Here is a 24,059-nt window from a genome sequence, read left to right as displayed (position 1 = left end):
GAATCCTTTTCAGCTGTGTATAACAACTTGTTTGTCTGGATGTCATCACCCCACCTCACTGTTGAGCTGGATTCGATAACCCTGCCCCTTGTTCAAATGTACATAGTAAACACACTGGGTTTCTGGAGCCTCTCCATCAGACCACCCAGTCCCAGCTTTTATGTGTGTCTTTCTTTCATTCCCTCATTGCCCCAATCCAGGGTTCTGGGACCCAAGCTATTCAAGGACACAGCAGTATTTGGAGACTTTATAAAGCACGCCAGACTTCTCTCAATCTCCCTCAAAACATTTAAGTCAGCTGGCTTGTACACTGACTGGTATAAACAGATGTATGTGCAGGGAGAACACAAATGCACTTTAAAAATAAATTAATAACTTTAGTTAATTGGATTTGGAAAGTCTTTTTGTTTGATTAACACATTGTACATCATTATAGGGTCAGGTATAATACTTTAATGTGTCTATAAATGAAATCAGGGCAATTAAGATATCCATTATATTTGTAATGACACACTCTTTGTAGTGATAGCACTCCAAACTTTAGCTTCAGGTTATTTCAAAACATATGATGCATTTTTAAAGCTACAGGTAATAATATGTTTGTTGCTATGAGAAAATATCAGACCAAAGGTAACTCAAGGAAGGAAAGGCTTCTTTTAGCTCATGGCTTGAAGCAATATAGATCATCATTGTGGAGAAGGCATGGCTATAGAACAGAGACAGCTGGTCAACCTCTGTGGAGAAGGCATGGCTACAGAAAAGAGACAGCTGGTCAACCTCTGTCTTTGCAGTTATGAATCAGGGAAGGTGAGAGATGAATATTAGCACTTAGTTGGTCCCTCCCTTTACTCAACCCAAGATCCAAGGTCATGGGAGGCTGCCGTCTACATGCAGTATGAATATCCTCCCAGTTAAACTTCTCTAGAAACACCCTCCCTCAAAGGTGTGTCTCCTAGGTGATTCTAAATCCAGTCAACCTGACAAGGAACATTATTTTTAATCTACTGTGAAATAGACCACAAAGTGCTGTTTCTCCCAAATGTAACTTAGCACCTGTTGATTGGCCTCTCTTCATCCTCCCCTGCCTTGACATTCCCAAACTGTGGAAACCAACAATTCACTCTCAACCTCTATGAAATATGCCCCCACAGTCCCCCAGACAGTGTCTCACTATGTATTTCCACCTGTCCTAGAACTCACTATGTAGACCAGGCTGGCCTTGAACTCACAGAAATCTGCCCTCCTCTGCCTCCTGAGTGCTGGACCACCATGCCCTGCTCTTTATATTCTGTATAAGTGAAGTCGTGTGGCACCTGGCTTTCTGTGCCTGGCTTGTGTCACTCAAAATTGCCATGCCCAATGTCATCTGTGTTGTTACAAGCAACAGAATTTTGTCGTTTTTGTGGCTGAAGAACATTACATTGTATTTGCATGTGCTTCATGTTCTCTGTCCTCTCTCCTGAAACAGCAAACGGGCTGTAGATCCGGTACCTTGTTTTTTGTGCCTAACACTCAGTAGACATGGGATGCTGGTGTCTTCTCAGTACACAGATCTTAGTTCTCATGCACATGGACACTGTAATGGGGGTCACATGGATGCTCGAACTTTCTGAAGAAACTCCATATTTTTAAGCATAATGTCTACACTAATTTACATTCTACCATACTACAAAAGAACTCTAGCTTCTCTACACTTTCACCAAACATTTATGATCTTTCTTCTTCTTCTTCTTCTTTTTTTTTTTTTATTATTTTTTGTTTGTTTGTTTGTTTTCGAGACAGGGTTTCTCTGTGTAGCCCTGGCTGTCCTGCCACTCACTTTGTAGACCAGGCTGGCCTCGAACTCAGAAATATGCCTGCCTCTGCCTCCCAAGTGCTGGGATTAAAGGCGTGTGCCACCACGCCCAGCCCTTCTTTTTTTTTTAATAACCACTGTTCTAATAGATATGATGATATCACTATAGGTTTGAATAGTAATTGTAGTTTTTGTCAACTTGACAAACCACTGTGACCTGGGAAAAAGACTCCTCTATTTGGGGATTGCTTTTATTAGATTAGCCTGTGGGTGTGCCTGAGGGACATTTTCTTTATTGATGGTTTGTATGGAAGGGCCCAGCACTGTGTGTGATGCCACCCCTGGGATGGTGGTCCTGGATGGTATAAGAAAGCAGACTTAACAAGCCAGGAGGAGGCAGCCAGTAGGCAGCTTTCTTTCATGGCCTCTTTTTGAGTTCCTGCCTCTGGGCTTCTGCTTCAGCTCCTGCCATTATTTCCTTTGATGATGAAGTGTGATTAGTATGTGTAGGGGTCGGGTGATCCATTGGTTTTTCTTTGGGTGTTAATATCAATTTTGGAATATTTGAGACAGTGGCTTCTTGGATGTCATGCCTTCTCAGTTGTAGTCTCTATGTCTAGACAATTGATCACCCTGTGTTACCCAACAGTGATACTGGAGATGGGCTCACATGGCAGATAGTAGGACCACATGACAAAGAGCTGAGGTAGAGAGTCTTCAAAGTGTAGACAAGAGAACAGTAGTTGCCCAAGTATCCAAGTAGTGGATACAGAAGTAGACATTCACAGACTATAGTAGGCACTGGGTATATAATACAATACAGAGGAAAACCTGGGAGTCTCCTGAGTTAGGAAGGAGGAGTAGGCGCTTACTCTGATATCACACAGAAGAAAACCTTGGTCATCTAGCTTACATTCACAGAAAGAACCACAAAAGTGTCAAGTCTTGCAGCTACCACATTCAGACTCCCACAATAACACAGAGAAGAAAACAGAAGGTACCCACGGTCACCTGACACAGGAAAGTTAACAACTTAGACAAAACCAACCAAACAGTAGGCATTCACTATCACTTGACAGAAGGAAGCACTAAGCTGTAGACTCTCACCATTGCCTGATGAAGAGGTGCTGTGTTTAAGTTCTCAGCAGTTTGTCACCAGCCGTTATAGCCACTTACAACGTTCCTGTCCTCACCTGATGTGTGTGCAGTAAGTTGATGGCCGACCCTTATTATAACCCATGATAGGAATGGGAGTCAAGTTGGGATCAAGTGATGCTGGTTGTGTTTAAGGCTCAGGAGAGAGCCAGGCGTGGTGGTGCATGCCTTTAATCCCAGCACTCGGGAGGCAGAGGCAGGCGTATTTCTGAGTTTAAGACCAGCCTGGTCTACAAAGTGAGTTCCAGGACAGACAGCCAGGGCTACAGAGAAACCCTATCTCGAAAAACCAAAAAAAAAAAAAAAACCAAAAAAAAAAAAAAAAAGGCTCAGAAGGGCCGCATGCCACTGTTATTACAGCCCTTTAACACACGCACTCTGCAGTGACTTAAGTTCTGTTCTTATCTGTTGGCTGTGCTGTGTTGTTTCCACCAGCTCAGCCTCTTGGTGCCGATGATGCCCCTTGGCCAAGCACTGCGTGCTTGCACAATAAAAGCCTCAGGTGTCTGACTGTGCCAGATAAAAGACGAGACAAAACACAGAAAGAAGCAGAGTCTTTGAATCACTTGCTTCTGTAAACATACCACTGTGTTTTAGAATGAGCCTGTAGCCAAAGAGAACAAAGCCAGAAGGAACGTGTTGTAAGCTGAAGATGGTAGGTCAGTCAGCTGGGTCTCTTGCTCTTCCATTCCGTCCCTTCTAAAGAGACTCCTGCTCAAGTTTGTCAGGGACTGGGTGCTGGGTTCTGCTGGATTGGTATACTTCTCAAGAAACAAACCTCCATTTTATTTTAAAAGTCAATATCACTATAAAAAAGCAAGAACAGTTGTATGACCTTTTAATGTGGATGTCTGTGAGCATGCATGCATGGTTCCCTGTGTCACCTATGTGTGTGTATAACAAGGGGCTTTATTTTATAATCAGACTGCTTGGATAGAGTCCAGAGATTACCCAGCAGCCTTGCTGTATTTAGGTGTACCAGGCAGAGTCACTAATGTAAAAATGGAACAGAGATATCTCTATAACTATTTGGTCATTGAAATATGGTCATGAATTTGGGTCAGTGATAAAAATAAATTTATATTTATTTCACTATGAAAAGCACTACATATATGTACATGTGCATGTACGTGCATATTTATGGCTCAGTCCTATAAATTCATGTAGGGAGGATGGTAGCTGCCCCAAGACAGGAGTCACACTTGGGGTACATAGGCATGCTTCAGCCTTGTCCAGATGGAGCCACAGGGATAGGGAAGAAGTGACAGATATCTTTAGACAAGCTCACAGACTTACTTCATACCTGCCATTCTCCTGCCTCAGCTACCACTCTCTGCTTCTGTGCTGATTTTTAAAGATATACCTTCCAGTATATAAATTGACCTAGTTTGTTGTCTGTAGTGGTCTGAATGAGAATGGCCCCAAGGGAACATATAATTGAGTGTTTGGTCCACAGTTGGTGAAGCTTTTGGGGAGAATGATAAGGTATGGCCTCTCTCTCTCTCTCTCTCTCTCTCTCTCTCTCTCTCTCTCTATCTCTCTCCCCCTCCCTCCCTTCTTTCTCTACCTAGTGGTATTGTTTCAAGCTGTAAGCTCTCTATTACTGCCTCAGTGCCCTGGCTACCTGCCTGCTGCCATGCTCCCAGCCATCTTGGCCAAGGACTCTAGTCCTCTGAAACTGCTAGCCCCCAAATAAACTCTTTCTTCTATACGTCGCCTTGGTCAAAGTGTGTTCAGCAATAGAAAAGTAGTAAGACACTGGCTATTGCTGTGATACAGCAAAAATATTTCTTTGGCATAGAGGTCCTAATCACACTCCCTCACTGGGGGGTCAGTGGTGGAACTTAAGGCAGGAACCTGGAGACAAGAACTGAAGCAGAAGCCATGGAGAAGTTCTGATTATTGACTTGCTCTCCAGCCTCAGGTTCAGCTTATGTATGCATTCAAACCCATCACGAATCAAGAAGTACACACCCCACAAGCTAAGATCATCTCACAGAACTGCTTCATCAGAGAAAGCCTGTACCTAAAAGAGCTGTAACACTAAGACTCTTGGAGAAGATCTTCTTCCTCCCCCACAACGCCCCCCACCCCTGCACTTACTCCAAACTGGACTAAAATCCTGCCTGTTCCAGACTCTACTTCATCCGTTCAGCCTGGTGTGAGTGATGTCTGAGAGAGTGTCACTCTGAGAGAGGGAAAGCAGAAGACCTGGAACCACATCATTCCTCCCGGTTCCGATTCCCCCTTCCAACCTGTCTGACACTCAGGAGGGAAGAGGCAGGTTGTGGACCCCACCCGCTCCGAACTTCACCTTGTCCTCTCCAAGCTGATGTACCGGCAGCATTTAGACATTCTGGGAGGAGAGGCAGAGCTGGGAACCACAACAAACAACAAACCTTTACCAGCTGTGATGGTTTGAATAAAAATGGCCGCTACAGACCCATCACCAGTGGCACTATTAGGAGGTGGACTTGTTGGAGGAAGTGTGTCACTACGGGGTAGGCTTTGAGGGCTCAGGTGCTCAAGCCAGGTCAGTGACTCATGGTCTCTTCCAGCTGCCTGCAAATCCAGACATAGAACTCTCAGTTCCTTCTCCAGCACCATGTCTGCCTGCATAGTGCCATGCTTCCTGCCATGGTGATAATGGATTAAACCTTTGACACTGTAAACCAGCCTCAATTAAATGCTTTCCTTTATAAGAGTTGTTGTGGCTATGGTGTCTCTTCACAGCATAGAAACCATAACTAATATAAGAGTTGGTACCAGGGACTGGGGCATTGCTCTGATAGGCCTGGCTGTGCTTTGGATGAGTATGGACTTTGGAACTTTGGGCTAGAAAAGCAGTTGAATGCTTTAAATGGGGCTTAATTGGTGATCCTAGTTGGAACGTGACTGTGGTGCTGAGGATGATTTGAACTGTGGGAGCCTAACTCAAGAGGTTTCAGAGGAGGGAAACATTAGTGCACGGCCAAGAGACCGTTCTTGTGATAGTTTGGCAAAGAATGTGGCTGCTTTCTGCCCTTCTCCAAAAAGTCTGCTTTGAGACTGAATTGAAGAATTTGGGATTAATTTCATTGGCAGAGGAAATCTCAAAAACAGCTTAGCGTTGACTCTCTTATGTGGTTCTTAGTGGTCACTCTTATCCAGATCTCTAGTGAAAAGGAGCAAACTGAGCAAGAAAAAATAAAAAATGTACACTCTGAGGAGACAAAGGGGGTACCAGGAAGTGGAATGGAGCTAAATCCTGTGCTCAAGGAGGTAAACAGATTAAAGAAAAGCCTGATGCTAAGTGGAATAGTGACCTCAAGGCAAGATCCCACCCAGTTAAGCTTCCAATTTGTGAAGAGGAATTAAAGAAAAGCTTAATCCTGAGTGTGGTGGCTCACACCCTTAATCCTAGCACTGTGTAGGCAGAGGCAGGTGCATCTCTGAGTTCAAGATCAACTGGATCTATAGAGTGAGTTCCATGACAGTCAAGCTTAGGCAGTGAAGGGAGCCATCAAACCCAGAAAGCTGGTAAAGATGTAATCAAATGAGGGGGCTATGTTCCAGCCCAGCAAGCAGCAGAGCTTGGCAGTTTGGCCACATGGTCTGGCTTTAGAGTTAAAGAGAGAAGAAAGGGGTTATGGAATCTCCTTCTGCAACTAAGGGAAGCTGTTGAGCTCAGGGAGGCCATTGTGTGAAGCTGTGCAGGTCAAGCCTAGATTGCCTTGGAGACACCAAAATGTTGGAGATGCCAGAGTCAGGGGATACCTGCTGCTGACAGGGAGAGGAACCAGCTCAAGAGAGAGAAGTGTGTTGCAGTCAACAAAGCTGGAAATACTTGGGGGTCTGAAGAGCGCTTTGACATCAGACATGGAGAGGCAGAGTTCTGAGTCTGTCCAGCTGGTTTTTGGTCTTGCTTTGGTCCAGTATTTCCTTATCATGTTCTCTTTCCTTGCTTCTGGAATGGTAATTTATATCCTATGCAATTATACATCGGAGGCCTGTGAGCTGCTTTTTCATTTTGATTTTACAGGGAATTACAGTTAAGAGATTGCATGAGTCTCAAGAGACTGGACTTTTACAGGGTTGAGACTTATAGATTCTGGAACCTTTTAAAGTTGTACCTAATGCATTTCTGCATTGCGATATGGCTACAAGCCTGTGGGGGCTAGGAAGTGACATGGATTGACTAAAAAAGGCCCCCATTGACCCATAGGGAGTGGTACTATTAGGAGGTGGCCTTGTTGGAGTGGATGTGGCTTTATTGGAGGAACACCAATGCACAGCTATGTATAGTCACCATTTGAGTTCTTAGATATAATTGAATTTGTAATTTTTCAAGAATCTGATTAGCTTTTAAAAAAATACCTCCTTGAAGTAGAAGCTTCTGGTTTCTTTGGAAAGTCAATTATGTCCAGTGATGTTTTGCTGGGGAACACAGGTTTTCACCTATGCTCTATATGTTGTTCTGTAGCAGACACATGAAAGGTCACATGATGAAGGAATATAAATATGACCCCACAGACAGTGGGAGCTGGAGCATCAGTTCACTTTTCTCCACCTCGCTATTCTTCACTAACGTATTGGTTAGTATTGGTTCGCCTTACATTGCATTGCTGAGCTAAGCTTGTGGTGACACCATAGAGAGAAACTCACTAAAGAACTTCTCATGAGGTTCCTGTGGCTTCCTGTTGCCTCTATAGACCCTGTCCGGTTGGTGAGCCTTGGGGTTTCTTCTGGGTTGAACCATCTTTGCTAGTTCATGTGTGGTGACCGCTGAGAGGACTGGACAAATCCAGCTGCTGATTTGTATTTAGTGTTTGCTACTGCATTGAACTGCTGATATCCTGACAATGAAGATTGGACCTGCCCCCAAAGAACTATTTCTTAACAGGTCTCTCTCGCCCGTGCCTTAATAACTTTTCTCTTCCAGTACTTCTGGTGGGTGGTGGGCTAGAGGGGAGGTGGAACAGTTGTTAAAGTACGTTGAGTGACCAAGTCTGCTCAGTCAGTCAACAGGGTCTTGAGGGAGGGAGGGAGGATTGAAGAAAAAAAAAAGACAATTAGACAACATTATAGTATGACTCCAGCCACTGCAGAAGTGGCTTTAATTTTCCCCAATCTGCTTTCATATCATTCTAGGTACATGAAAAGAATAGGGTTAGTCCCAGGTCAAGGAAAAGTAGTCAAGGAACAAGCAAGGCATAAACGAAAGTCCCAGGTTGTTCAGGGACTTATCAAGATGATCCAGATCTTGAGCCTACTTTCTTGTCCTAGCCCAATGTTAAATCCTTGCCAATATCTTAGAAGCAGCACCAAGAGCTCTCCACAGTTGAGAGAAAATCATGCCTACACTCCCCCCTTATGAAAGTTTGGTGTTTTGTTTTGCTTTTGTTTGTTTCTTTGAAAGACTGGTCATGTATCCCAATCTGACCTTGAACTCAACTCACTACTATCTGAGGGGCTAGGTGATAGAATTGTGAGTGTACACCCCCACACCTGGTTCCTTTTAAGATTATGTGATATTAACTCTTGTGGAACATGACTCATATGTTAGTCATCTTGTTTGCCTAGCTCCTGAAAGTGTCCTATCTTGAGCAGACAAGTTAAGTAAGGGCTGGTTGAAATAAAGAATGTCATTGGCCAGCCTATATTTATCAAGACCGAATGGGCAATACTTTCAATCATTTGCCTGTATAACAAGAGTCAAAGATGAGGCTGGAGTGATAGCTCAATGGTTAAGAGCATTTGCTGCTCTTCCAGAGGATCTGGGTTTAATTCACAGCACACACAGCATCTGTATCTCAAGTTCTAGAGCATCCAACACCCTCTTCTGGCCTCCCTGGGCACTGAGTGCACATGGTACACAGACATGCATGCAAGCAAGACCTGCATACACATAAAATAAGTAACTTCTTAAAAGTGGATCAGAGAATGTATAAAAGATTGTTTTGCTTAAATAGCAAATAGAGAACTCTGAATCTAAAAATGTAGGACATCAATGTTTATGTAAAAACACTAATGATTTATATCTAATGTTCAAGTTATAAAAATACTGATATTTAGGGCAGGGGGTGGTGGCCCATGCCTTTAATCTCAGCACTTGGGAGGCAGAGACAGGCAGATCTCTGTGAGTTTGAGGCCAACCTGGTCTACAGAGTAAGTTCCAGGACAGCCAAACCTCTACAAAACAAACAAACAAACAAACAAACAAAACAAAACAAAAAAAACTGTCTTGAAAAACCAAACCAAAACAGAACAAAAACAAAAACAAAAAATGACCCCCAACCTGATATTAATATCTAAGCAATGCATTTAAAGTCAATAACAGTTAAAGTATAACATCAACACACTTGAAGTGAACAGGGAGTATAATTTTTAATGCTGACATAAATTACAACTAGTTTATAAAGTTAAATTCTGTTTAATGTATACATATTAAACGCAGAATTATTTCCATGTCATTGACTTTAAGTCTGAATTCCAGAATAGTCACTCCCTCTGTTACCGTTGTATAATGTTGTGTCCGGCCAGCAGATCACAGCCTGGGTTCTAGCCTGGAAAGGCATTTTGGAAACCTGGAAGAGAAGAGGGGCTAGGCGGCGAGAGAAGGGAATGAAGCTAAGACAAGATTCTGATCAAAGCTCAATTTTACTATTTCTAGACACTCAGTTATAAAGGAAGGGGGAGGGAACCCGATTTCCCGCCAAGTAACTCAGGGTCCAGTAGCAGGACGAACACGTGTGTGCCTCCAGGCAGCAAAGGCAGGGTCCAGCAGTAGGCGTGGCAGGATGAATGAGCAGGAAGCTCCACCCTTGAGCAAGCAGGTTCAAGCAGATGGGGGAAGGGAGACCACAGTATAAGGCTATAAACAGATCACAGAGTGCTCTGTGTTTTCAGGTCAGCATGATCTCTTGCCAACAGGAGTTCCACTTTGTGTGACCCCAAAGCCCTGGGTACCTGGCATTCTGCCCAGTGGTGCTCATTATCTGAACTTCTAGGGTCCTTTTTCACAGGCATTTGGTGTCAGTACAAACAACAAAATCAGCTCTTTAGTAAAACTATTTATATTGTATGTTACCTGGTCATTTAAATCGTGCTTCTCTGGAGGAAGCTCTTTTCCTTCTTTTTCTCCTGTTTTCTCCTGTTTTCTCCTGTTTTCTCCTGTTTTCTCCTGTTTTCTCCTCTCCTCTCCTCTCCTCTCCTCTCCTCTCCTCTCCTCTCCTCTCCTCTCCTCTCCCCTCCCCTCCCCTCCCTTCCCCTCCCCTCCCCTCCCCTCCCCTCCCCTCCCCTCCCCTCCCCTCTCCTCTATCCCCTCCCTTCCCCTCCCCTCCTCCTCCTCCTTCTTCCCCCCCTCTCTCTCTCTCTCTCTCGCTCGCTCGCTCATTTGTTCTTCCTTTGAGATAGAGACTTATGCAGCTGACCTTGAGTTCACTATGAAACCAAGAATTCCCTTGAACCTTCTGCTCCCTTCCCCTCCCCGCTCTGAGCTCTGCGATTACAGGTGTACACACCATACCTGGCTTCTGGTCTGGATTAAAATTGTTTTCTAGACTCATGATATATCGGTACTGACCACTAAGTTCTCTGCCCTCCCTCCTCCCCTCTCTAGAAGATGGTTCGAGAACAGTACACCACGGTCACCGAGGGCACTCACATAGAGAGGCCCGAGAACCAGAACATCTACAAGATTGGCATTTACGGATGGAGGAAGCGCTGCCTATACTTATTCGTCCTTCTCCTGCTCGCCATCCTCGTTGTGAATCTCGCTCTCACTATCTGGATTCTGAAAGTGATGTGGTTTTCTCCAGTGAGTATTGCTTTCTCTGACTCATTGTAAATTATTGTACTGTTTTTTTTTAATTTATTGCATAGTATTTTTCATTAGTCATTATCTCTATGGGTTGGAAAATTCTAATCTTGAATTTGTGGTTGATTCTCTCAAGATTCCTTGGTGGCCATTTACCCATTACCATCTATAGAATTGGATTTTCCTCATGTCGTCAGTGCTATAGTTTAGTGTTTGCATGCCTGCTCTCATCTAAATTAAATTACTGTAATGAAATACCTGAGGCAAGCATTTGTTTGTTTTTAAAGAAGATGATTTTCGTTTGTTTTTCATTTAGTTTTTCTTTATTCTTGATAATGTATATGTTAAATATGTATACATTAAAATATGATCATATTTATCCCTCTCCCCTCCTATGGTTCTCTCCATATCTCTCTAACAGATCTAAGTCCCAATTTCAGGCCATTGTTTTTATAACTCAGTAAATCCAATTAGTGCTGCCCATAAGTGCAGGGGTGTGGATCCATCCACTGGAGCATCATGGGACATCTACCTTCCAGTGGCCACACCCTCTGAGAAGAGTGATTCTTCTCCAGCAGTTATCCATGATTAGCTCCACAGTAAGGGTTGTGGCCCGGAGATGATCTACCCATCTATGTCAGAGTTTGGCTGACTTGATGTTGTGCAGGTAACCACAGCTACCGTGAGTTCCAGAGTGCACCCAGTATGCCAGACCCAAAAGGTTTCCCGGAGCTCCTCCCCTCCTTCAGCTCTTACACGCTCTCTGCCTCCTCCCTGCTGATGTTCCCCGAGCCTTTGGGGTAGGGAGCTTGTAGAGATGTCCTGTTTAAAGCTGACGACTTCATCTAAAGAGGCTTGTTCATTCAGCTCATAATTCTGGAGGTTTAAGGACTTAGGTTCAGCTCTGAGGGGGACCTCAGGATGCCTGGTGGAAGTGTGAACCTGAACATACAGAAGAATCCAATTGACAGACAAAAAGCCAGACTGGGTGGGACCCAGCTGGGGATTTTATCACAACCCTCCCATGAAAGCTAACTAGGACCCCCTCCCAGACAAATATCTCAGACTCTCTCATGTGCAAGTTGCCATTGACCCGAGGGCCTTCCATGAGGACTTACCTCTCAAAAGTCCAGAAAGCTGCCACCCCAGCGACCAACCTTCCTAATACTGCAACTCTTTAATACAGTTCCTCATGCTGTGGTGACCCCCAACCATAAAATTATTTTTGTTGCTACTTCATAATAGTAATTTTAACACTGTTATGAATCTGACATTCCCAATGGTTTTAGGTGACTCCTGTGAAAGGATCATTTGACCCACATGGGGTCTCGACCCATAGGTTGAGAACCACTGCCTTGGAAGACACACTTAGACCACGCCCAAGCCAGAGCAATGCAACATTGGCGTGTTTTCAACACTCTGTCTGACACACATAAGGGTATATGCAACGACTTCAATATTCACAACAGATTTAGTAAATAAAATGCCAGAAGTCTTAAAGAAGTTATTCTATTCTAAATATTCCCATATGTTAAAAATAATTGCACAGCCTTATTTGCCTTGATGTTTTGTGTACATTTTGTTTATTTCATGGTGCTGGGAATTGAACACAAGACCTTTTGCATATTAGGCAAGTGCTCTACCACTAAGCTATGTCACAAGAAGCCCTTGTTCTGTGCATTCTGGGATGGGGTTCTCATTTAATATAGAATACATTGATTTGGCAAGATAGATCCACTGAGATAAAAGTGCTACTGTGAGGAACATCACAGTTTAGTCAGTATGTTTTCCCCAGGCAGCCGAGGGTGTGATGTGTGCCCAGACTCTTCCCAAGAATGATAGCTACAGTTGAGGTTTAGTGCGAAGTGCACTTAACGAACCCTACATTATCTATGCCTTTGTTCCTGCTATGTCATGGTACAAGCCAATAGCTACCATCAACTGTCTCCCCATAGTAAACATCTGCATTTCTACACATTCTGGTAATATACTCATAAAATTAAAATATAGCTTGAGAAACATTATTGAATATATTTATTATATTTGTATACAATTATTATATATTTGTATTATATCTGCATATAACTGTACTTACTATACATACATTAGAATCTATTATAAATTTTTTTTAAGTAAAGGTTAGAGTTATGAGTGTATTTAACATTAGACAATATAGGGTGTGATTTCCGGGTTAGAATTTATCCTGACAATATTCTGCAGTGTCATGATGGTACTGAATACTGAATCCCAGCATTTCTGCACAAAGGCTGGGCGTCTGTGTATATTTTAGTTATTTTTCTGTGTCTGTGATAAACCCAGGCATCTTGTAGAAGGAAAGGTTTCCTTGGGTTTATAGTTCTGGAAGGATATGACTCCACCATCATGGTGGGAAAGCGTGGCTGCAGGCAGGTGTGGTGACCAGAGCAGGAAACTAGAAGCTCACATCTTCAAGGGCAAGAGAGGAAGGCTATAGCATCTCAAAGCCCACCCCTAGTGACAGACTCTTCTGCAAAGCTGCACTTCCCTAAACCTCTTCAAACAGCGCCACCTACTGGATGAGAACCAAGGCTCCAACTTCCTGAGCCTGTTGGGCAGGCTCAGTCAAATCACCACAACTTTCTTCTATGGCTCTTGATATAACAAATGATGCTGCGGTGCCTCCTTGTAGAAAACTGATGCTTTTATGCCCATATACTTTGCTCGTGGGTTTTAATTAAGTATTAGTTTCTTATTTTAGTGGACCCAGATTCTTAATCACATAAAACATTTGTTGTTTTATGACTGTACAAATTCTGTATTGAATCCCAACTTCTCTGTACAGAACTATAAAATCAATTAAATGGTTATCATAATAGCCACAGAATGCCTTTCCTTATCAATATCCCAGTGTATTGGGTGCAATTATGTACTCAAGAAGTATTTTTTGATTCTGGAGCACGAAAAGAAATGAAAGGTCAGATGACCTTTGCAGGAGCGTGTGTGTATATAGTCATGAACATTAAGAAGTGACACACATTTAATGTTAGGTTGATACCACAAAATTACTTTGGGTTTTTCAGACATGCTGTCTAATCCAGGATGTTACAAGAAGTCTTTGATCTGTATTCTATTAAATAATAGGATACTGACTGGACTATAACACATCCTCACAAACTCCTGGGTCTCTCTGCAAATGCACTGGGTTAATTGCTCTACTTTTATACCGTTTGGGAGGAGTTGTCACAATTCTTTAAGTAAAATAATGGATTAACGTCTTCTGTGAGAACATGAAGTTGGGAAGGAAAAGTAGAGGAGAAGAGAGGCGTGGGAGAGAAAGGGATAGGATTTTACCAAAATGCAGTATGCATGTGTGAAATTCTCAAACATTAAAGACTATAAGGAGAAGTTGCATTCATACCATGGGGTAGTGTGCAACAGCTAAAAAGCAGAGGTGGACACCTATAAACTGACATATAACTTTTTCTAACACTAGAGAAGCCCCAGACTGTATTCTCTAAGGAGTTTCTTCTGAAATCTATGGAGAGGCGTTCACTCCATAACACGATTTGTGTCTTTATCAAGTGTTCAGGGGGATGAGGAGGACGGAGTCTCGGGTCATAAAGCCGTACTAAACATGGATTCTCCTAGACTTTCCCTATCAGATCTCAACAGCAAGGCTGCTGCCTCCTCTGCTCTGAGCCTCTTCACGATGTGGGAAATAAATTGATAGTTCACGTTCAGTCAATGTGGAGGCCTTTTTGGAATTCTTGGGTGGAAGGCATGACAGGATGGCAGGGGTGAGGATGACTTGGGGATGACCATCGCCCAGCTGTGCTTCAGAACATGGAAATCAGTGCTGTACATGGGCCTGTAATGTGGTCCTTCCAAGGCTACCCACACTGAAGGAAGAAGTGGTCCAGTGTGGCCAGGTGGTCTCCATGATCTCCGTGGCTTTGTCTTTGATTTACTGGCCCTTTTGTGACTGTAGACTTGAGGAACGCAGCCCCTGGAACACAGACTTCTCTCTCCCTGAAAGTGCTTCTCAGTTAAAGTTCTCCAATAAGTATTTATTTCATCAAGAACACAGTGAACATGCAGCCTTAAAAGGATGTTTAGGATGTCTTAAGGGATAATGAATTCTAATTGTGCTTGTGGTTTGTGTACGTATATACATTTGTGGGCTGAAACTTCAAGAATTGTATGCCTCAGAAGAGTCCATTTTATTATCTCTTTATTTAGAATTTAAAAAGCAGGGTCAAGGTATCAGGTCCAGCACAGCTTGGTCCTGGGAGCCTGACTAGGGTGATGAGGGAATGAAGACTGATAGACACGTGTCCAGAAAAGGTGGGGTGCATGGGCCACCCCATCTATCTGCTGGAGCAGCACCGATTACACCATGCTCTACTCGGCAGGCTCCTTATGCACTGCTCTGGGCAGTCTCCCTCCCTGTAGGAGGTCTCGGTAAGGTAGAAGTCTCAGGTTGCAATTCTTTGGCTGGGGAAGCTGCAGTTTCTGGGCTTTGTACACTGTCAATATCTGAATGTGAACCAGAGAGGGTGGCTCACCAATTTCATCAGATCCTTGCCTGGAGGAAAGCTTTGACCCTCCCATAAGTCTGTCTGTGGCACTGGTTTCTTGAAGTGGCTACCGAACATGCACATTCACTCAGGACTTCCTGTTCTTTACATATCCTCGCAAAACCTCCGCTGTGCTCCACATTGGGGGGCGGGGGGGGGGGGGGCGGGGATGCTCAGTAGGCAAAGGGACGGGCCTAGCCTGACAACCTGAGTTTGATTCCTGGGACCCACATGGCCAAGAGAAAGAGCCAACCTCTGCAAGTTGTCCTCTACACAGATGCCATGGCATGTATGTGGTCACAATCAATCAATCAATCAATCAATCATCAATGTCCTTAAAATTAAACCATTACAGGAAGGTTTTATTTTTTAATATGGTCATGGGTCTTAGGTGTTTATTATAAAATGATTTGTTAAATCTTATACGCATCTCTCAAATAGACCTTTGTACTTACAAAAAGGTTTTTTAAAAATAGATATTGAATATAAACAACTAAAGCTTCAAATATTTAGGAGAAATACAGACAAATGGAAGGAATTTATGAAGATGCATGAGTAATTTTAGTTAATTGAAAAGAAGCAAAAAAATAAATCAATGGAAACTTCCTGTCTCTTTTCTTTACCAGATAGGAATGGGTCACTTGCACGTTACAGCAGATGGACTTCGCCTGGAAGGGGAGTCGGAATTTTTATTTCCGCTGTACGCCAAAGAAATACGCTCCAGAGTGGTAAGAAGGTCGTGTTTCACATAACCTGTGGAAATAAGTAACGGTCACACACAGAAATTCTGTTTTTCGGAGGGGATTTTTAGCAAGTAGGTGTGTACACAAGTTCATGGTATGTTATGTCTAATAATGTGCTATTGGACAGTAGACCTTACAGAATACGTACTATAAAGATTTTGTTCTTAAATGTGTCTGCTCTGAGTTTTGTAGCCTCAGCAATTTAGCCCGTAAAAAAAAATAATGTGATTTAGGATTAAAACATCTTTTTTTAAAAAAAGATTTATTTATTTATTTATTTATTTATTTAATGTATGTGAGTACACTGTCACTATCTTCAGACACACCAGAAGAGGGCATAGGATCTCATTGCAGATGTTTGTGAGCCACCATGTGAGTGCTGGGATTTGAACTCAGGACCTCTGGAAGAGCAGTCAGTCCTCTTAACCACAGAGCCATCTCTCCAGCCTGGATTAAAACATCTTTACCCAGAACAATTGAACATCCCTTCACTGGGACAAGCAGCCAAACAGCCTTGATTTGGGGCACTCCGGGCTCTCTGAGGACCTTGGGAGAAACTCCAGTCATACAGACATTCTGCGTGAGTTGTGCTGCTCAAAGGATTGTGAGCCTGAGACTCACCATAAGCAGCTCCACGCCAGTCACTATGAAATAATTATAAAAAAGGATCACAGAGCCTGAAGCATAGCTATTCCCACAGAGCTGGTAGGGTGTCTTACCGATGGCAGAATGAGCGTTGTAAGGACTGGTGTCAGCACCATGCACCCCAAGACCAAGTTCTCAGCAAAAAGAAAATTAGTCGTCCCAGAAGGACAAGAGAACAGGGAGAAAGATACAAAGAGAGGAGATAGAGGACAAGGGAGAAGGGAAAAGGAACAAGGGAGAGGGGGGAAGGATATTTGACCTGGAGGGACAAAGGACTACTTCTAGATAGAGAGAAGACAGACATGCATGACCCATGGGCAAATGACAATTTATGATGGGGAAAGGAGACTCCCATCTGGTTAAGCTGAGTTGGTTTGTTTTGATTGGGTATGCTAATTAGGTGAGCCAACAGGGTCTTTTGATTGCTAGACTTCAATGCTTTGATAGCTGGAACCTGGTGGTCAGCCTCAGGGGAAGAAGTGGCCACATAAGGGAATAGGCCTCGGTGGCACTAGAATGGCACTGGAAATCGGTATTGAATGGTAAACTCTTGAGATTGATAGAAAGCCGCTCCCTAGAAACTCGTAACTAACACATTGGATTCCGCAGGTTTCTGAGGGGCACATCCACTCGGTGGTTCTAGAATGTAACCTAACAGTTTAGCAAGGCAGAGGGACTGGGGGAAGGGCAAGGACTGCCAGAGCCATGCTTGCCATGCTCTTCTCTATTAGAGCACAAGGGTCGTAGTCAGTACTGACACAAAGGGGAGGTTCTGGGGCGGGCAGAACTCGTATTTGTAGGTGAAGTCGTATTACTTCTAGGGCTCTTGCTGGCTGAAGGAGCGTGTGCAGATGCTCTGTAACTGTGGCTGATTCATGCATGAGTCAGATCTGAGCAGATCGCTGTAGTGCACTTACATTAACCATAGTAGGAAATGTTAAACTTCTTGAAATACACACTTGGAGATGTTAAGAACACTGCTGTCTGAGGACAAGAAAAATCAGCCCACGTTTTCGTTAGTAAGTCAGGTCTGAATAAAGTAAAATATGACAGCCCATTCTCCCTGCATTCCCAAGTCATCCCTCAGGACCTGGTGACCAGAGTCAGGTAAATAGAGCATAGCGAGTGGAACCTTCTAGAATGAACGACTTCAGTTGTGTTTTATCAGGCTGCCATTTCCACAATGCTTTAAGAAGAGCGGGGACTACAGTTAGCAAGTAAGTCAGAAAACCAACCCCATATCAAGGGCTCACAATGTGTCAGCAATGTCATCAATGTCAGCCAGGTCATAAAACACAGAAGCAAATGACCATGACCGAGCTGTGCAGCAGTTTGTAACAACACTAATGAGTGCAGAGCAGATGTGCCCCTCAGAAACCTGCGGAATCCAATGTGTTAGTTACGAGTTTCTAGGGAGCGGCTTTCTATCAATCTCAAGAGTTTACCATTCAATACCGATTTCCAGTGCTGAGCTGAAAGAATGTCTTCTTCGTGAACGTTGCTCTGGCTTCTAACGATGCTGGCTTCACGGCACTCTCTAAATCAGTGTGTGGGGCTGGGGAGATGGCTCAGTTGGTAATGAGCCTACTTGACAAGCATGAGGACCTGAGTTTGCACAGTCACGGTGGCCCTTCTCTCAAGCACACTCTCATGAAGCACCAAGAAACACACATTACATATTTCTCAAAATTTTTATTTACTTTATGCGTGTGTGTGTGTGTGTGTGTGTGTGTGTGTGTGTGTGTGTGTCTCTGTGTGTGCAGCAGGGGACAACTTTTTTTTTTTTTTTTTTTTTGGTTTTTCGAGACAGGGTTTCTCTGTATAGCCCTGGCTGTCCTGGAACTCACTTTGTAGACCAGGCTGGCCTCGAACTCAGAAATCCGCCTGCCTCTGCCTCCCGAGTGCTGGGATTACCCCTGGCAAGGGGACAACTTTTAAAAGTTGTTGCTCTGCCTCCATTAGGGGATGTGGGGATGGATGTCAGGTGTTCAGTCACGCACAAGAAGCTTTGTAATCTACCGAGACATCTGACCTTCCCAAAACTTCCATTTTAAAGAGTACCCTGGGATGTTCTCAACACATACATACATTGTGTAATGTTGGAACTAGGTCAAACATATTTCCTCCAAAATTGATCATTTCTTTATAGTGGAGGCATTAAAAGTGATGTCTTCTAGCTTTTTGAAATGTGCAGTGCATCACTGTTACAGTGTGAACGAAACCTTCGTGCTTTGACAGTAAGCAGCGTGGTATTTCTCGTAGACTATCTTAACCATTCTCTGATCTCTTCCTTCCAAATGTCTTGAACATAAGTAACCCTGACAACAAACACTGTGGCTGCCTTGGCAAAGATACAACACTCATTAGACCCTGTTTGCCTGGAGAACTAATTAACATGTTAGGAGCAGCATCTTCAAACTCGAAGGGTTATTATAACCTATTCTTAAAAGTTAATATATTTGTACACTGAAAATAATATAAGTCTGAGATTTAAAATTTTGTTTAGTTCAAATGTATAGGATAAATATATATGTGTGTGTGTGTGTCACTGGGATCCTATACATTTGTAGTAAAAAATAAATATATATGTGTGTGTGTATAGTGATATAGAAAGTATAAATATAGACTATATGCATACATAGAGGTGTATTTTGTTAATTTTGTAAATCCTTTCCAGGACTCATCTCTGCTTCTGCAGTCAACCCAGAACGTGACAGTCAGTGCTCGCAACTCAGAAGGGGAGGTCACAGGCCGGGTGAAAGTGGGTGAGTCCGCCGTCCTCACAGCAGCTCACTTGCTCCGGGTCAGTGGGTGATGCTGAACAGATGGCGGTTTCTTCCAAAGAATTGCAAACTTAGTTAGAAATAATAAAGCACGAGCCTTCTAGCTTTTGTGTTGTTCATAGAGAACAGTTAGTTAGCACCAAGAGGCAGAGGGTGTGTGTGTGTGTGTGTGTGTGTGCGTGTGTGTGCGTGCTGCTGTCTTCCTCAGCTGAGGACAAGGTTTGTCACTGAGTCTGGAGCTCACCGGTTTGGTTAGACTGGAGGGCCAGTGAGTTCCGGAATCTCCCTGTCTCTGTACAGGTTGGGGTTACGTGTGTGAATTGCTGCACCCAGCTTTTACATGCATCCTAGTTGGGGATTTGGGTTCTCATTGAGTGCATGGCAAACAGTTTACCCACTGAGAACCTCCCCAGCCCCTGATATTTTGATCAAAACGATTTCAGCTCCAGGCAATAGAGGCCTGTGAAGGTTAGCTCTAGAAGAGAATGTCATATTCAAAAGACCAAGTTAGCTAGGCCCAAGAGAACAGAGGCCTTGGCCCAGAGCCAGAGGCATATCCACACTCTCTCCATCCCTTCTCATCTCTTTCCCTCTTTCTCTCTTATTCTCCCTCCTCTCCCTCCCCTCCCCCATGCCCTCTCTCCTCCCCTACTCCCCTTGGTCCATGCCCCCACCCCCTTTTCGAGTGTATCTCCTCCCATCATTTGCACAGGGCGCAGTGACTGCAGCTTACAGAGTGTCCAGCTTTCCCCAGCTCCCATCTACCTGGCTATAGTTTTCAAAAGCAGTCAGTTGGTCTCCAATTAGGCAAATGCTAGGTCCCTGATGCAGCCTCTTAGCACCATTCTTTAAATTCCCTAATCAGCTGCTGGCTTCAGATGTTTAAGGGGCATTGTTCACTTTTCTCACTCACTCAGTGAGCATTTATTGAATGTGTCAATCCTGGATTCCATATATAGTTGAATAACAACACACGGGAAATATATAATAACACATAAGGGGTAGGAAAATCTTTCCTGACCTTAAAAATTGCTTATTTGTTTGTTCTTATTTTTTTAATGTGATTTATCAGGGAGTTTGGATATTGATAAAGTACCTGTGCTTTATAGGTGGGAAAATGGATGTTCAGAAGGGGAACTTTTTCTTTTTTTAAAGATTTATTTATTTATTATATGTAAGTACACTGTCGCTGTCTTCAGACACTCCAGAAGAGGGCATCAGATTTTGTTACAGATAGTTGTGAGCCACCATGTGGTTGCTGGTATTTGAACTCAGGACCTTGGGAAGAGCAGTCGGCACTCTTAACCACTGAGCCATCTCACCAGCTCCCAAAAGTTTCTTAATTACATGTTTTAAAAGATTATTTCTTGGAGAATAGCATAAAATATATTTTGTTCACATTCATCTCCTTCCCCCAAGGAGGGAAAATTGCATTTGTATATGTGTGGGCTGTGCATGCATATGTGGGTGGGTTTCCACACATGTGCTGGAGGACATGTGTATTCATGTCTTCCATGCACACTATGTGAGAGACCACAGGTTAACTTTGGATGTCTTCTTCTATCACCTTCCATCTTAAACATGGAGGCATGGTCTCTCACTTGAACCTAGAGCCCAGCGATTTGGCTAGCCAAGCCTCCAGCTTGCTGCAGGATTCCCTCATCTCTGCCTGCTGAGTGCTAAGACCACAGGTGGGCTGTTGTGCCCTCTAGCATTCACATGGGTGCTGGGGGTCTCTGGTCCTTACTTTTTGCCCACTGAGCAGTCTCCCAAACCACAACACAATAGTTTCTATATTTATAGCTGAAAGGGGAATTCTTTTCAAATTCTGGGAGCTAAAGAACAGTCAACTAGGATGGACCCAGACTAGCTCCTCTCTGTCTCTGTGTCTGCCCTGGCCCTCCATCCTCTGTGTCCTGCAATGGTGGCACTCTGTCTTTGTCACACATGTGATTCCCATTCCCACCTCCACGAAACTGTCACTAGTTATGCAGGTTTAAACAGAAAGTTTCTCATTGAAAGTGTACAGGCAACAGCTTTTGGGATAGTCATAGTCTCTAGTCCAGTTGTTCAGGACCCACATGAAGGTCAAACTGCACATCTGCTACATATGAGTGGGGAGGCCTAGGTACTGCCTGTGTATGCTCTTTGGTTGGTAGTTCAGACTCTGAGAGCCCCAAGGACCCAGGTTAGTTGACACTGTTGGTCTCCCTGTGGAGTTCCTATCCCCTTCAGGGCCTGAAGTCCTTCCTCCTAGAAAGTATTTTTATCTCAGCTGCTAATGGTTATCAGTGAAAACACCTAACTAGACCACTCCTTGGCTGGAAAGAGTTTCTGGGGAATCAAACTGCTGGACAGCCTCTTATGGGCTGGAGGACAGAAAGCAGCCTGGGAAAAGGAGGGGACAGTACGGCCTTGTCAGTTTTATGGGGTTAGGAAGAGGTGCAAGCCATGGGGAGTCATGACAGGAGGAATCAGCACTATGAAGAGGTATTGCTGTGTTGTGGAGGAGATGAGAGATCTACATCTTGATCTGCAGGCAACTGTGTTCCACGCTGGGCATAGCTTGAGCATAGGAGACTTCAATGCCTGCCCCCACAGTGACACACTTCCTCCAACAAGGCCACACATCCTAATAGTGCCACTCTCTATGGGCCAAGCATTCAAACATATGAGTCTATGGGGTGGGGGTGGGGCAAACCTATTCAAACCACAATTATCAAAAGTAAAACCAGATTTTCTTAAGAAAAAGAAAATTGAGCAAATTGTGAGCTTTAATTCCTAACTAAATCTGTCATCTAAGCCTTTTTGGGGTTTATGTATTATTATCGTTGCAGGGATGTTGTGGTGTGAGTGCATTGTTTTGTAGTGGTTGACACAAAAGTTGTAGAAACAGGGAATCAATGTGGCTTAAAGTAAACACGTCTAATATGCTGTGCTGATTTGTCTTTCAGGTGCCCAGATGGTAGAAGTCCAGAGCCAGCACTTTCAGATCAATTCTGAAGATGGCAAGCCACTGTTCTCTGTGGAGGAGCAGGGCGCTGTGGTTGGCACAGGCAGACTGCGGGTAACAGGTCCGTGGAGCCAGCCAGGGGCAGCTAGGCATTCCCAGCTCTGCTCTGCACTCTGCTAAGGAAAGGCAGTTGGCTGTGTTAACGGTCTTCCCGGCATTTCTTTTGACATTCTGTTTGTATCTGAAGGATGAGGCCTTCCTCAGAGCTTCACCCACTTTCTTTCTTCTTCATCTCTTTCCAGTCACTGTAGCCAACGGCTGGCAGATCTCTCTGTACAATCCACATCTGGCATTATTCCCATTACGCCCGGTACTTAGTGGAATTAAATGCTCACTGGGTTCGCCTTCAGCAGAAAAACAATTCTATGAAAACCATTTTCAGAACCTGTTGTAAACTCACTTGCTGTGTTTCTGGAAGACTAGAGCTACAAGCGGACAGCTGTGATTAAGCCGCTTCCTGAATTTTTCTACACGAATAGGCAAGCCTGCAGGAGCAATATTCTCTCATAGTGTTAGCAGGAGGTGGACTCAACCCCTGATATACAATTTTATGCAACATATGCATCATTCCCAAACACATGCAAAGTGATGATCTAGTGTTGCAGCCTTTGTGACAGAAGCAGTGTTCTGGCTTCCTTTTTATTCCTAAAAAATACTAGGAAACCAAAGATAATAGATTAAAGCAGGTGCAGGGAGGGGCATGCGCCTGTGGTCCCAACACTCAGTAGTAGAAGATCATGAATTTGAGACTTGGGCTACACAAAAAGTAAGTAGAAAGTAACTGGAAGTTTTAATGCAGATATTTTCCTGGCCTGGCACTATGTGGTCCCATTCTTATGGCTGGACAGCTACAGTGGCCAATGCTACACCTGCTAGTCAGCCCTTGGATCACATATGATTGAACCACCTCAGTAGCTACGCTACTGAGATGGCATGGGTGTTATGTTGGGTAGATTCAATGTATCTTCCACTTGGGATATTATCAGTTTATGACATAGCACTTTAAAAGTTCAGGGCCACCTGTATAGGAAACAATGGCTTTCTTTACTTTGTGACCATTTTCATACTAGTTGCATGTAAGTTGTCATTAGGTCTGTCTGTCTCCTGATGTGTCAGAGTGTGTTGGTACCACCAATCTACTCTTGCTGGTTGATCAAGATGAATGTGTGCCAAGTCAGCAAAGCTCTTGGGGAACGCACTACAGGGTGTTAATATTAAAATGTAGAGAAAGGGGTATAAAGAGAAACATGGATTCCATCAAATGCAGACATCCTTTACAGAGAATGAGCCTCTCCCTAGCCCAGAGCTTCTGTTAGGCTATAGCATCATCAGTGAAGCAGATGAGGAAGCACCCTGCCTGGACCTCATTTCTAATCAGACCCTACCCTCGGTTTAGGCCGAACCTCTGCATAGGCCACACCCTGCCTGGGCCACACCCTTGTATCAATTTCTGCCCTAGTTTGTTTTCTATTATTTGATAAATACAGTCACCAAAAGCAGCATGGGAGGAAAAGGGTTACTTTAGCAGATGAGGCCACCCAGGGGCCTGATGTGTCTGGACTTATTGTGCT

At 43.8% G+C, this 24,059-nt stretch overlaps 1 protein-coding gene across 2 annotated transcripts in view; it reads left to right on the top strand.

Annotated features, from left to right (window-relative positions):
- The window catches only part of Sgcg (sarcoglycan gamma), a 53,695-nt gene that overhangs the window by 17,789 nt on the left and 11,847 nt on the right, over window positions 1-24,059 (top strand). For both annotated transcript variants that reach the window (XM_021181532.3, XM_029468850.2), the window contains 4 exons: window positions 10,551-10,748; window positions 15,931-16,032; window positions 19,370-19,457; window positions 22,430-22,549. In XM_021181532.3, coding sequence (XP_021037191.1) covers window positions 10,554-10,748; window positions 15,931-16,032; window positions 19,370-19,457; window positions 22,430-22,549 — 505 coding nt within the window. In that variant the 5' untranslated portion in view covers window positions 10,551-10,553. The remainder of the gene's footprint in view (window positions 1-10,550; window positions 10,749-15,930; window positions 16,033-19,369; window positions 19,458-22,429; window positions 22,550-24,059) is intronic.

This window comes from Mus caroli, unplaced genomic scaffold (assembly GCF_978045245.1).
Source record: "Mus caroli unplaced genomic scaffold, Mus_caroli_1 scaffold_12, whole genome shotgun sequence".
Lineage (NCBI taxonomy): Eukaryota > Metazoa > Chordata > Mammalia > Rodentia > Muridae > Mus > Mus caroli.
This window is presented reverse-complemented; position numbering and strand designations above follow the sequence as displayed.